The 14,388-nt window shown below is 40.9% G+C and overlaps 1 protein-coding gene across 5 annotated transcripts in view; it reads left to right on the top strand.

Moving 5' to 3' along the window:
* The window catches only part of RUFY3 (RUN and FYVE domain containing 3), a 69,587-nt gene that overhangs the window by 40,006 nt on the left and 15,193 nt on the right, over positions 1-14,388 (top strand). For all 5 annotated transcript variants that reach the window (XM_084855378.1, XM_084855382.1, XM_084855381.1 and 2 more), the window contains exons 4-12: positions 737-838; positions 2,082-2,205; positions 5,322-5,383; positions 6,704-6,769; positions 6,885-6,954; positions 7,527-7,619; positions 8,661-8,744; positions 9,945-10,112; positions 13,799-13,896. In XM_084855378.1, the coding sequence (XP_084711504.1) occupies positions 737-838; positions 2,082-2,205; positions 5,322-5,383; positions 6,704-6,769; positions 6,885-6,954; positions 7,527-7,619; positions 8,661-8,744; positions 9,945-10,112; positions 13,799-13,896 (867 nt within the window). The remainder of the gene's footprint in view (positions 1-736; positions 839-2,081; positions 2,206-5,321; positions 5,384-6,703; positions 6,770-6,884; positions 6,955-7,526; positions 7,620-8,660; positions 8,745-9,944; positions 10,113-13,798; positions 13,897-14,388) is intronic.

Genomic DNA, 14,388 nt, shown 5'->3' with positions numbered 1-14,388 from the left:
CACAGTTCCCTGAGTTTAGTTGTCAAGGGATATTTAGAAATAGAAGCTTCCAATCTCTTTCACTTGGCATCTGGAAGAGGATGGAAGTGGAAGGGTGAGCATGCGAACGTATGGCTCACTGTAGCTCATTCATTTATTGGGAAAACATGGCTTACTGTTATATCTGAACCAGGCCAAAGTGTCCATAGCAACAATGCAACAAATTCACTGTTATGAGTGATTAGGGAAAGAAATTAAAAAATAAAACAGCAAATACTGTAACACTGCCATATAAATCTGTGTAGCCACATCTAGAATACTATGTCTTTGTCTACACAAACCCAGAGTTTAAAGCCGGGGTTTGAAGTTTTTTCGATTCCTGGCTTGTTTGGGAGCAAGAAGACCAGACATAGCACTAAGCTTTTTGTTCCTGATGAGTCCCTTGTTACTATAGCTTCTCGCACTGATGGGAGGAGCCAAGAGGGAGTGATTGGGCAGCATGCACCAATACGCTACTTGTGAATGATAAACCAGAATTCTTCACAAGTCTGTCTTATTTTTGTGAGCAAACACAGCCTATGTGTGGTTCCGATTATCCCAACTGAAAACCAGTTGCATTGAGCAAGAGCAACTAGGGAGCCTACCTAAAATACATCAGTGACAATTAAAAAAAATGCTTAATTTTATTATTGATTTTGGGGGCAGACGTTGGGGCATAGATTCCACACATTTATCACTTTGTCTGTGGGACTTACAGGACGCCTGTGGGTAGAGGAAGAGCCTGGCTTCGCCTAGCACTAATGCAGAAGAAGCTTTCAGAGTACATGAAAGCCTTGATAAATAGAAGGGAAATTCTCAGGTGAGTGACTTCTCTTACTTTGACACTAAAGCCTTGGTTTCAATAAATGAGCATTCATGATATAAGTCAGTTGTTCCCTTTAGACATCTTTTTGGTGTATTCCTGTATGCACTGCTGAAATCCTAGCTGTTCTGGAACTTCTAAGGGCTTTCTTGATAGCAGAATGGGTGGAAAGTAAACATCTTGTTTGGAAACTTGCTAGGTTGTCATAATGTATTCAGATACCTGCCCTCCACCATCAAGATACCTGGGAGGAAATGACTTTTCCTTAAACTGAGATGTAGTAAAAAATAATAACAATTGTATACACTGTCACAGGCCAGCGTTTATGAATCACCCAAAATTGTGCTAGATGCTGTAGGGAAACAGATTCCTGTCTGCAGACTCATTTCCCATAGGAAAAGTAGAGAGAGCAGTATTTCACTGCCAGTACACTGACTGCAAACCAGGGCAGTGGGCTTGCACAGTTGGTAGCCCTGTCTATACCTGCAGATTTCTGACCTATGGTGGCTCAAGCCAGGTAAGCATACAGGATTAATATATGATTAAAAATAAAAATCAGTAAGTTGAATACAAATAACAGTTATTATAAAACATTTTAAAACACACACACGGTGATTGCCTTCCCTTTTCCTCATTTTATTTTATTAATTACAGAAGGTTATCTGCTTGCTCTTAATATTTCCAAAATTTTGAAATCTTCCTTAATTCTACATTTATGTTGGTCTTGTTTCAGACAAGCAGAAGGGGACATATCTACATGTGCAGGAGGGAAAGAATACACTTGCAGGAAGGAAGGGATAAATTTGCCCTTCATTGCTGCGGTTTCAATAAGAATCTCCCTCCCCCTCCAACACATACCTGTAATTAAAGGAACACTGAAGACACAGCAGCATGCTATGAATTCAGTGTAATTTGTAGTTTGGCCCTGAGTGACTGCGAAGGGGGTGCAGACTGAGAGAGGATGAAAGAGGAATAGAGGGTGCTTCTAGATGAAGCTTTTATTGTGCAATCACCTTGCCTCATTCACAGAATTCTACAGGTGGTCCAGATGTCACTGTCTTCTGTTTGAAATCCTCCCATGTTTTCCCACTGCTGCTTCTGTCTTTGTTCTTACCAGAAAAAAAGTTAAAGAGGAAAAGGTGGAAGAGGTATACAATGCTTTTTGATCGGTGGTGCTTGGAGCCCTCTGTCTGGAAGTATCTTTAGTGATGTAACAAGCTTTATTCAATTTGTTTTGCAGTGAATTTTATGAACCGAATGCACTCATGATGGAGGAAGAAGGTGCCATAATTGCTGGTCTTTTAGTAGGCTTGAATGTCATCGATGCAAATTTCTGCATGAAGGGTGAAGACTTGGACTCGCAGGTGCTGGACATTTAGTCAATATTTAATTGGGGGATGAATTATACTCCCTTCAGTTTGGATTTCATTAAAAAGTTAATTTTAAGATAAATCTAGTTTTGGGGTTTGTTTTTGTCACGGATTGCTTTTTTGCCAAGTCAGTGGCTGCTGCACAAGATCCAATGTGACTTCACTGAAGTCTGAATACAGATTCTTCTACTTTTGTTTAAAGTAATGTGCATTTTTTGGCTTCTGAAATCAAGAATTAAGATACAGATGATACTTCATGGTTTTAATTTGTATGTTCTTGACATTTGTCAGCAAAGAGAATGTTTTGATTTTGCTGTATTGTTCCATTTGAAAAACACATACAGCTGCTCACTAAGCAATTATAGAGGAAGCTTTCTACTTCCCATTTATGTCATTTTCTAATGACATAAACGTCATGTCATGTTTTAAACTAAAGAAGCCCTTCAGTTTCTTTTCCTCACTTCTGCTTTGAAGTGAAGGAGTAAATAAAAGCAGAAAAAAGGAAGAGAGTGAACTGGATGAGAGCATGTTCAAGGAAAATCTGTACTTTGAGCTTAAAAATCCCTTTTCTTTATATCGAGCAAACATATTTTCTGTGCAGAAATTATTGCAATTTATGCAGATTTGCTTTTTTGAGAATACAAGTTTCTCAGTTTGCATGCTTTATTCTTGGACTTCTGGACAAGTGGAAGTGTGGTGGCAGGAACAGAGGTGGAGGGGAGGGGCTATTCACATGGCAGAGGGCCATGTGAATAGTGAGAGTGAAGATTACAGGCTCATGAAGCTGCACTCCCATGAGCATTCTACAGGTGCCTTCTATGCCATGGGGCATAGAAACCTGCATGTTTAAGGGAGTTAATGGAGATTCCTAGCAATCCATATTCTTTGCTAGTTTTTAGGTTGTGGGCACAGAATTGTAGGGGAAGAGAAATCTTGTTTAGAATTGAACCAATACAGAATAATTTACATTTTCTGTTTCTATATGCGTAGTTGTGATTTAGGAGAAATGAGTTGACCATGATCTGCTGTCCTGTTCTACTTCTAAGTTGCTCCCTACAAAGGGAAGTAGGCTGAACTACTATTAGCTACAAACATAATTCCCATCTTCTTTGGGTAGCTGGATATTTATTTAGCTCCAGACACTCTTGGATGAGATCAATTATCTGGATCTGTTTCAGTTCGGGTTCAGGCCAGGTTTTGGCACAGAAACAGCCTTGATCTCCCTGTATGGTGACCTTTGTCGGGAGAAAGACAGGAGAGTGTGATCTTGTTTTTCTCCTTGATCTCTCGGCAGCTTTCAATGCCATCGGCCGTGGTATCCTTCTGGGATCTCATCTGATCTCGGAAGCTAAGCAGGGTCAGCCCTGGTAACTACTTGGATGGGAGACCGCCTGGGAAACAGACTTCCTGCATTGAGCAGGGGGTTGGACTTGATGGTCTTGTAGGCCCCTTCCAACCCTATGCTTCTGTGGGCATTTCTGTGGGATGACTGTCTGAGTTGGGAATGGGAGGCACTGCATTGCAGTGGTTTCGCTCCTACTTGGAGGTTGGCTCCAGAAGGTGGTGCTTGGGGAATATTGCTCGGCCCCGTGAATTCTCCAGTATGGGGTTCTGCAGGGGTCCTTTCTGTCCCCCATGCTGTTCAACATCTACATGAAATCACTGAGTGCAGTCATCCGGAGATTTGGAGTGCATTGTCATCAGTATGCTGATGACACGCAGCTCTACTTCTCCTTTTCATGTTCATCAGGTGAGGCTGTGGATGTGCTAAATTGGTGCTTGGCTGCGACAGTGGACTGGATGAGGGCTAATAAACTGAAACTCAATCCAGACAAGACTGAGATGCTGTTAGTAGGTGATTCTTCTGACTGGATGGAGTGTGCTCAACCTGTTCTGAATGGGGTTGCACTCCTTGTGAAGGAGTAGGTTCATAGTTTGGGGGTTCTCCTAGAACCATTCTTGTCACTTGAGGCTCAGGTGACTTCAGTGGCACGGAGTGCCTTTTACCAACTTTGGTTGGTGCCCCAGCTATGACCCTATGTGGAGAAGGATAACCTGGTTTTGGTTATCTATGCTCTGGTAATCTCCAAGTTAGATTACTGCAATGCAAACTATGTGGGGCTGCCTTTGAAGATGGTTCAGAAGCTGCAGCTCATGCAAAATGCGGCAGCCAAATTGATGATGGGGTCCAGAAGGTCTGAACATATAAGACGAACTCTGGCCTGCTTGCACTGGCTGCCTGTATGTTTCCGAACCCGATTCAAGGTGCTGGTTTTAACCTATAAAGCCTTACATGGCTCGGGACCACAATACCTGACAGACCACCTCTCTGGGCTCAAACATACCTATACAGTACACTCAAAATCTAAGGCCCTCCTCCAGGTGCCTACTCCAAGGGAGGCTCGGAAGACAGCAACAAGGGAGAGGGCCTTCTCAGTGGTGGCCCCTCAATTATGGAATGATCTCACCAATGAGGCCTGCCTGGCGGCAACATTGTTATCTTTTTGGGACCAGGTCAACACTTTTCTCTTTGCCCAGGCATTTGGCAGCATGTGATCAGTTTTAATTGATCCTGGATTTGTTTTATGGTTTGGCTGATTGCTCAAAGTTGTTTTTAGCTATATGCTGTCTTTGTGTATACTGTCTATTTACGTGTTTCTTATATTTTAAAATTTTGCATATTGTATTTTTAATATTTTAACCTTTCTAAACTGGTTGCCCAGAGAGCTTTGGCTGTGGGGCAGTACAGAAATGTAAGAAATAATAATATTCTCAGCAAGAAGAAATGTACCAATGACTTGAAATGCCATGATGCAACAAGATAAATAACTTGCATGCAAACAATAGTATGCACGCACCAAGGTTTCCCCATGTTTTATTTTCAAACACGTGTGCCAAATAGCAAAATGTTTCAAATTTAAAAAGCCATTGGGAGATGGGACAGCTGCTGAAGAAAAAGAAAAATAGGAAGACCTGAGCATGGATCTAGCTCATCTACCAGATTATTGCCCATGTCTCAAATAAGGCATTCGGTCTGTGTTAATAAGAAAGCTACATGTATGAAGAAATCTAATTGTGTTTGAAATGAATATTACTATCTTCTGTTGTAGGTTGGAGTAATTGATTTTTCAATGTACTTAAAGGATGGGAACAGCAGTAAGGGCAATGAGGGGTAAGTACTTTATTCTGTCCTAGATTAGTGTTTCAAATTGCCCAATGAAGCTGTATTTTCATACAGCTTCATTGTACTACCCTGCTTATTATAATCCTAGCATGCAACTGAAGACTTAATGCAACATCATCAAGGTGTTTGTAACTGGTATTTAAGGTTGAAATTATTCATAAAGGGAAAGAAGACACAAAGACTTGTACAGTGCTAATAGTAATGTTAGTGCAGGCCATTATCTTGAGGTGGGGTTGTTTCCTGAGATGTGACTTATACTAAAGCTACATGAACATCAAGACTTCTTTAGCTCTGAAGTACAGAGGTGGAGTCTGAGCGTGTGAGAGCATACACGTGTGCCCATACACATTACTTCAAACATGTTTAGTACAGAAGCGATAACTTGGCTTACACAAAGATGCATGCTACTGTATAAGTCAGTAGTTGATAAAAATACTGGTTTTGTTATTAATTTTCCCCATAGATGAACACTTCTGTCATATTTTTGGGAAAAATCCAGAATATGTTTTGTTTTGTTTTGCTTTTCTCATGTTTGCCATCCACCCTATGTAATTTTTTATTCCATAAATTCTTTCAAATTGGGGGTTTGTTTTCAGTTGCTCAGTTCAGATACACTAAGCCATGGTTTTGCTAACCATAGTTTAGAACCTAAATCTTGTTTTGAGCTTCCAAACTTACAACATGCAAACTGTGGTTTAGAGCAGGGGTGGGCAACTTGTGGCCCTCCAGATGTTTTAGTTTACAACTCCCATAATCCCTCACCATTGGCTATGCTGGCTAGGGCTGATGGGAGTTATAAGCCAAAACTTCTGGAAGGCCACAAGTTGTCCACCCCTGATTTAGCATGTGTTGTCGTCTTTTCTGTTTTGTCCTCTCAGCACTTGGCTCCATAAGTTTACTCTGATCTCCGTGGTGCAGCAACTCTGGAGGTTGAATGATGGCCTGAGCTATGGTTTGTCAATTCAGACATCATACCAAGCCACAGTTATACACCATTTATTGCAAACCCATTTCAAACCCATTTGCTGCCTGATTACAAATGATTATTTGTCAATTCACACCACACAAACCTATAGTCAAGCTGCTTTAATCATGGTTTGGTACAATGTCTGAATTAAGCCAGTGTCTCTTTTTCTGATCCTATTGGAGTAGGGTAATAACTTCTGCTTAGCTACTGTTGCTTTTTGTATTTTTTGTTTTTCATAAGTGCAACAACAACATTTTTTCCTTCTCCTCACCCTTTACATATTCCTTTGATCGATAATATTTAGCTGCTGCTGCTTAATATTCACTGTTTCCCATTTCCAGAGATGGTCAAATTACTGCAATCCTGGACCAGAAAAATTATGTAGAAGAACTCAATAGACATTTAAGGTAAAGAGTGATTTCCTATTTGATTATGTGAGTTCTGATCTGTAAAAGACTTGGTTGGCTGATGCTGAATTCTTAAGTTTCCGTATAATTACTGCGGATCTGTTTAATTTGACAGTGCCACAGTCAACAATCTGCAGGCAAAGGTTGATGCTTTAGAAAAATCCAACACTAAACTTACTGAGGAGGTAGGTAGAAATGAAATAAATATGCTTTTTGTTCCTGATGGGAAAAAACAAGTTTCAGACATCAGGTGAATTTGTTTTAATGACTGATATGCTTTTCCCACATGGAGAAATGCAGTGGGGTCTGGTGTGACAGGTGGTGTAAAAACAAAAGTAGGCCTTTTCCTTTAGAACTCCTGTCTGTATGCAAATGTATGCATATTTAATATTAGTATGCATATTCGATATATGATCAACTAACAGCCCAGTTTCATAGAGGATGATGGTGTGGCATCTTTGGATCTCCCTTTGCTTGACACCTTTGGGAACTGTCAGAACCAGAGGTTGCAAAACACTTCTTGTAGAGCTCATGATGGCTTTCTTTTATTGGCCAACTTCTGTAACTGTAAGATAATCAAGATTAACATGATGGCAACTCTCAGATCTCTCTGGTTGAAGTCCAACCCCTTGTCCACTACATCTTGCTGGCTTTCATAGACATATGGTTTTAACTACCTTCTACCAAGAAAGTATCTGTAGAATCAAGAATAGTGGTATTTACTAACATCTTGCATTCTTCTTGTTGAAACGCACAGCTCGCTGTTGCAAACAACAGAATTATAACACTGCAAGAAGACATGGAGCGAGTCAAAGAAGAAAGTTCATATATTTTGGAATCCAACAGAAAGGTCTGTGGGTGTGTGCGTGTGTTGTCTAGTAATTGCAAGTAGATCCCCCCCCCCCTTTGCTATGGTTTGCAACTCAGCTCATTTGTCCAGGACCTTTTTATTCTCTAGGCACTTCACTGCATAGTACCTTGTTGCACATACTCTTTGCTTGTGACATAATGACCTGGTTCATATCATCAAAATAAATATTAAATAATTATTTAAATCATGGCGTGTGCTGTGTGTGAATTCCATAATCCCTTCCCAGGTGCAGCTCGTTGTGTCAGTCGAAACTGGGTGGAATGGCTTGTTGGAGGGGGAAACAACCCTCGAATAAACCTACAACAGCCCATGGGTGGCTTATTCTGGTCATGTGAACAGGCCCACTGTGATGTCCCCTGTGTGTGTTGATGTAGTGAGAGTACATGGTATGATATTATCTCTTGCCAGATGGGTTAGACTTTGAAAGGCAACTTCTTAGTGGAATGAATTCCTAATGGCAGTGTTCCTGATGCTAGTGTATCTTTGGTTTTTGTATTTTAATTCTGAGGTTAGATTAACACTTGTCTTAGAGCCTGGTACAGACACTTTCAATTTACTAGTTCCCGGAACACTTTTTCCTATCAACGTGTCAAGTGTTTGGAATGACTTAATCCAATTAGAGCAACAAAAACTTTTGTCTTTTAAGTGAGACGTGACCTGGAAGAGGCTTTCTAGTCTGTTCACTTGAGAAAACAAATCCATTAACATTGTTTTATTGAGCTAAAATATAGAGATTTATTTCACTTAGAGAATTTCAGTAACAGGAGGAAACTTCATGTTCTTATTTACTTGTGTGCATTCAACCTGAATTTACATTATCAATTTTGAAGATGTGTACACTGATGCTTAAATAACTTTTGTGATCTCAAGTTTCCTAGTAACTACTCAGATAAGATTATACTCTGCATTCACACCGCATAGAGAACAAACTTTAATGGCATTATTTAATCATTGTATTATTAGTTGAATACCAAAAAGCTCCCATTTCATTTGCTTCTGTGGTCTGTTGGTTAATTGCAGGTAACAAAGCAAGAGAGAACTGCAGACGGACATGCCCTTAATGAAGCACGGAAACAGTTGAAGGAGGAAACACAGTTGCGGCTGGTAAGCTGGACAGCCTTATGCTCAGGTTTTAAAAGACTGTAATAAGAGAAGCCCTGGATTTCATGCTGTGCTGGCACTTTTCCATAGCAAAGGGAAAATTGAAATGATTTTCTGTGGTATGTGGAGGAGAGCTGTATGGCTATACCTTTTGCACCAAGGAGTTGCAGTATAAGGCTAGACTGATAAGATCCTGCACTAAAAGTCAATTTTCTGGTTCTCGGCAGAATACTGGCCATATTTGCCACAATAATATTGCGCTTGTGTCATGTGCAATACTTTCACTAAGCTACTAGAAGATTCTGACACTTAAGATGCTAAACCTTCTAGCAGTTATTGTGTATTATTTATATTGGAGCACAGAAAAAACGGTCAGCTTTTGGGAGGAGAGATCAGCAAGCATTTTATAAAATGGAAAGTAGAAGATGGTGATAGAAATATCAGTCCAAGTTAGCTGGTCTTACTGCCAGTAATGTAATATGCAATAGATGTTGTGTGGGTTAGAACCTTATGATCTGGGCCTTTTCTTATCATTTCTTATCCTCTTAGATAGCAATAAGATATCCTTCAAGTAGGAAGTACAAGGGGTGTGATATTACATAGATATTAAAGAGGAGTCAGTTACAAGCTCTCAGATAAATCCACACGAAGTGTCTAATAATTCTATACCACAGTACTGTCATAGGGAATATTTTAGTAAGAATGAGACTGCCAATTCACAATGGAGCAAAATGGAACTTGGAAACTTTTCCATTCAAAGCATGTACTTGACCACTGAACAATGGCCCCTTGTTAGAGACTGCCTTTGAGAGGGAACAGCAAAAAGTTCTGAAGCACCTTTAAAGACTACTAAATTTATTGTGGCATGAGCTTTTATAAGCTAGATCCTACTTCATCAGATGGAAGAATCATCCCTCTGATGAAGCAAGTTCTAGCCTATGTAAGCTCATATCACAATAAATTTGGTAGTATTTAATGCGCAAAAGACACACCGTTGCTTTGGCTATGGCAAACTAATGCTACTGCTCTTCTGGAACTTGTATTGAAATTTTATGTCTCATTCTCTATGCTGGAGGAATGGACAATATAATCCCCCCCCCCCCGAATTGAGTGATGGATTGAGTAGAGGTTTTGATACATTTCAGATATTGTATCTGTTTGTTTATTTGTGTGTGTGTGTGTGTGTGTGTGTGTGTGGTATAGGATGTGGAAAAAGAACTTGAAGTGCAGATTGGAATGAGACAAGAGATGGAACTGGCCATGAAGATGCTGGAAAAAGATGTTTGTGAGAAACAAGATGCACTGGTGGCACTCAGGCAGCAACTTGATGATCTCAGGGCCCTAAAACTTGAACTTTCCTTCAAGCTGCAGGTAAGCAAGCAGGGCCTTCAAGCTGCAGGTAAGCAAGCAGGATAGCTGTTAGGTAGTGGCTCCCTCTCTTAGCCTTATTTTGGAGAGCATGGTGGGGTTAGATGCATGAGACCAACACTTAAAAATGTGCTCAGCTGAAAATGAAGCTCATCAAGAGACCCTTGGTATGTTACATTCTCACCCTCACTTGGCTTGCTCGGCTGAAGACTGTTACTTCCTCCTGAACCCTTGGGGTGGTGTTGCTATAGGAAAGAAACATACATAAATAAGAATGCTATAAAGCAGGACAACTGCTAGCTTGGACCCTGCAATTATTGAAGTGCTGCTCTGTCTCTGTGGAGAGTGCACCTATCTTCCCCTTATATTGTGCTCCTTTTGCAATTCCCCCCACTGAAATATCTGGGCTGGAGATATAACGTTAGCTGTCTCCGAACTCTGGGTAAGGGATTTTGAAAGGACTGAGGGGTTGTGTGCTCTCTCTTCCATCTCTTGCAAATTATGCCTCATTTGCATTCTTAACCAACATTTACTGAGGTTAAGTGAGATTAATCCTTAACCCAGCATTAGAAACCAGGACTTGCAGTCTCTTCCTACTCTGCTAACAAAAGTTGAAGGGATGGCTACTATTTAGTCTGCATTGGCTTTATGTACATATGATCAAAAGCCCCCAAATAAAACTTGTGTTAAGAAACCTAAAGTCTACACATTTTACTTACTGTCTTTTATAGTATTTCTAATGTTCAAAGTGTGTTTACAATAATTTAGTCCACTTCTCAACAGTTTTGTGGTATTACAGATTACTGTATAGTAAGGAATTGTAGCTGAGAGGGTGACTTGGCCAAGATTGTGTGGTGAGCCTATGGTTGAAATAGGACTTGAACTCATGTGTCCCTGAAATAAGGACAACTCTGTCCTCTTTGCCTTCCAGATCTCCACTTTAAAATTGTGGCCAATGTTCAGTGGCAGTGAATCTTTCTGTCAATTTGATACTTTAGATACACTATTGATTGACATTGTGATGCAGCTGACTGCTGCATAAATAGACATTACGAATGAAATAGTTACTTAGTGAAATTGATTGAATTTGAACTCACACAGTTAAGCTAAACAATCCAAAATATGCTTGCCAAACATGGCAAGAGGTGGGTCCTTGCTTGTTAACCTTAGCAACAATGCTTTTTAGATTTTTTCCTTCTATCAGTTTTATGAGTATCACAAATTGCATTTCATTTGTCAAAAACTCCTTTCTATGTTAGTGGTTGATTTTATCAGAAAATGTATAGATGGTCACTTGTTTTCTAACAGTTGCTGGGATATATATAATGTCTAAGTGGAAAAATGAGGATCCTCTACCTATTTTTTTTTTACTTTGGCTTTATACTGTAGGTTTAGACTTTTAAAAGTGTTAATCAGACTAGAAATGCAATTAATTACTTAATTATAAAATAAAATATTTATTTTTATTTATTTTATTTATTACATTTCTATACCGCCCAATAGCCAGAGCTCTCTGTGCGGTTTACAAAGATTAAAAACGTTAAAAATATACAAAGATTAAAAACCATTTACATAAAAACACATGAACAGACAATATACACAAAAGAAACATATATCAAAAACAACTTCAAACAAACAATCTCAACAGCAAACAACCATAAATATAAGACATTCCAGGATCAATTAAAACTTATCATATGCTGCCAAATGCCTGGGAGAAGAGAAAGGTCTTAACCTGGCGCCGAAAAGATAACAATGTTGGCGCCAGTCGGGCCTCATTGATGAGATCATTCCATAATTGAGGGGCCACCACTGAGAAGGCCCTCTCCCTTGTTGCTGTCTTCCGAGCCTCCCTTGGAGTAGGCACCTGGAGGAGGGCCTTAGATTTTGAGTGTACTGTATAGGTATGTTTGAGCCCAGAGAGGTGGTCTGTCAGGTATTGTGGTCCCGAGCCATGTAAGGCTTTATAGGTTAAAACCAGCACCTTGAATCGGGCTTGGAAACACACAGGCAGCCAGTGCAAGCGGGCCAGAGTCGGTCTTATATATTTGGACCTTCTGGTCCCCATTATCTATCTAGCCACTGCATTTTGCACGAGCTGCAGTTTCTGAACCGTCTTCAAAGGCAGCCCCACATAGAATGCATTGCAGTAATCTAACTTGGAGATTACCAGAGCATAGATAACCAAAACCAGGTTATCCTTCTCCACATAGGGTCATAGCTGGGGCACCAACCAAAGTTGGTAAAAGGCACTCCGTGCCACTGAGGCCACCTGAGCCTCAAGTGACAAGAATGGTTCTAGGAGAACCCCCAAACTATGAAGCTACTCCTTCACGAGGAGTGCAACCCTATTCAGAACAGGTTGAGCACCATCCATCCAGTCAGAAGAACCACCCACCAACAGTATCTCAGTCTTGTCTGGACTGAGTTTCAGTTTATTAGCCCTCATCCAGTCCATTGTCTCAGCCAGGCACTGATTTAGCACATACACAACCTCATCTGAAGAAGATGAAAAGGAGAACTAGAACTGCGTGTCATCAGCGTATTGATGACAATGCTCCCCCAAACTCTGGATGACTGCACTCAACGGTTTCATGTAGATGTTGAACAGCATGGGGGACAGAACAGACCCCTGCAGAACCCCATACTGGAGAATCCACGGGGCCGAGCAATATTCCCCTAGCACCACCTTCTGGAGCCGACCATCCAAGTAGGATCAAAACCACTGCAGTGCAGTGCCTCCCACTCCCAGCTCAGACAATAGTCCCAGAAGGATACCATGTATCAAAAGCTGCCGAGAGATCAAGAAGAATCAACAAGGTCACACACCCCCTCATACAGGGTGACCAAGGCTGTTTCTGTGCCAAAACCTGGCCTGCACCTCGACTGAAATGGATCTAGACTATCAGTCTCATCCACAGCAACCCCCCCTCCCCAGACCCTCGGGTCTTCCCTGATGCTGAACCATGTACCCTGGTGGGCAGAGCTGGGAGAGACTAACACCTCCCTGCTCACCCACCGAAGTCTCGGTTATATATGCCAGATCAGCTTCCTCATCCACTATTAAGTCATGGATGAGGGAGGTCTTACTTTGAACTTATCTGGCATTTAAAAGCAGCAGCCAGAGACCCAAGGGCAGGCTGATAGGGGAACCGCCATGCCCGCGGTTGTGGGGAGGGCTGGAATACGGCACAGCCGTTAACTGTCTGGGCCTTGTTCCCCTAACCTGGCTAGCCCTCCTCCCAACGCCATACCTCCCTTGACCCATAGCCACACTAATTGGGACCCCCTCAAGTGCCCCGACTTGGCCATATAAAATATAAATGAGTGGATTAGTAAAATTTAGTCAGTTGCCTACCTCTGTAAACCAGCTTATGAATAAAACAAATGAATAACAGATACATTTGTGGAATTTTGGATCAACAATTAACAGGATAATATATAGTCATTTTCTCTCTTCTCTCTTCTAAGAACATTTCGTGTTTTCCCATGATAATTTTACTCCTTGTTACTTCACATTGTTGCTGTGCCAATTTTAGTATCAGTCTATGTTTATACAGAATAGTTTTGTACATGTATTTCACGTGTGTGGTTGCTTTTATACAAACAGATAAAGAATGTAACCTCAGTCATCTTCTATAGTTACCGTTGACCACTAAGGGTGAGGTTGTGACTTTTTGCCTTTCTAGAGTTCAGACTTGGGAGTGAAACAAAAGAGTGAACTAAACAGTCGCTTGGAGGAGAAGACAAATCAGATGGCTGCTACCATTAAACTGCTTGAACAAAGGTAAAATTGAAACTTGCTTATTTAAGCAAAATATAATTGTGACCTTCTGTTGATTGTGTGTGTGTGTGTGTGTGTGTATTTAAAAAGGTACTGTTAATGTACATATTTTTAGGACATTTGAAAATAGAGGTTAAGCAGTTTAAACACCATGCGGTACAAGGTCAGGTCTCTCAGAACTAGCCTGCTGCGGCCCCCACCCCTTATTATGCCGTGGTAGCACTTACACAACTCAGAGTTTAAATGGAGTTACCTTATATACATGATCCCACCAGTTGTTATACGCATGCTCATGCATCAGCCTTCCCCAACCTGGTGCCTCCAGATGTTTTAGACTACAACTCTCATGATTCCTGACCATTGGCCATGCTATCTGAGGCTGATGGGAGTTGAACTCCAAAGCATCTGGAGGGCACCAGGTTGGGGAAGGCTGCCATATGTTATACTTGCACGTAGAAAGAAAAAATACTACCATGATGCTTCTAAGGAGGGGTG

This window comes from Heloderma suspectum, chromosome 5 (genome assembly GCF_057233095.1).
Source record: "Heloderma suspectum isolate Gila_16-S chromosome 5, 16-S_ref, whole genome shotgun sequence".
NCBI lineage: Eukaryota > Metazoa > Chordata > Lepidosauria > Squamata > Helodermatidae > Heloderma > Heloderma suspectum.
Note: the sequence above shows the minus strand (reverse complement) of the source record. Positions and strands in the feature narration are given on the sequence as shown.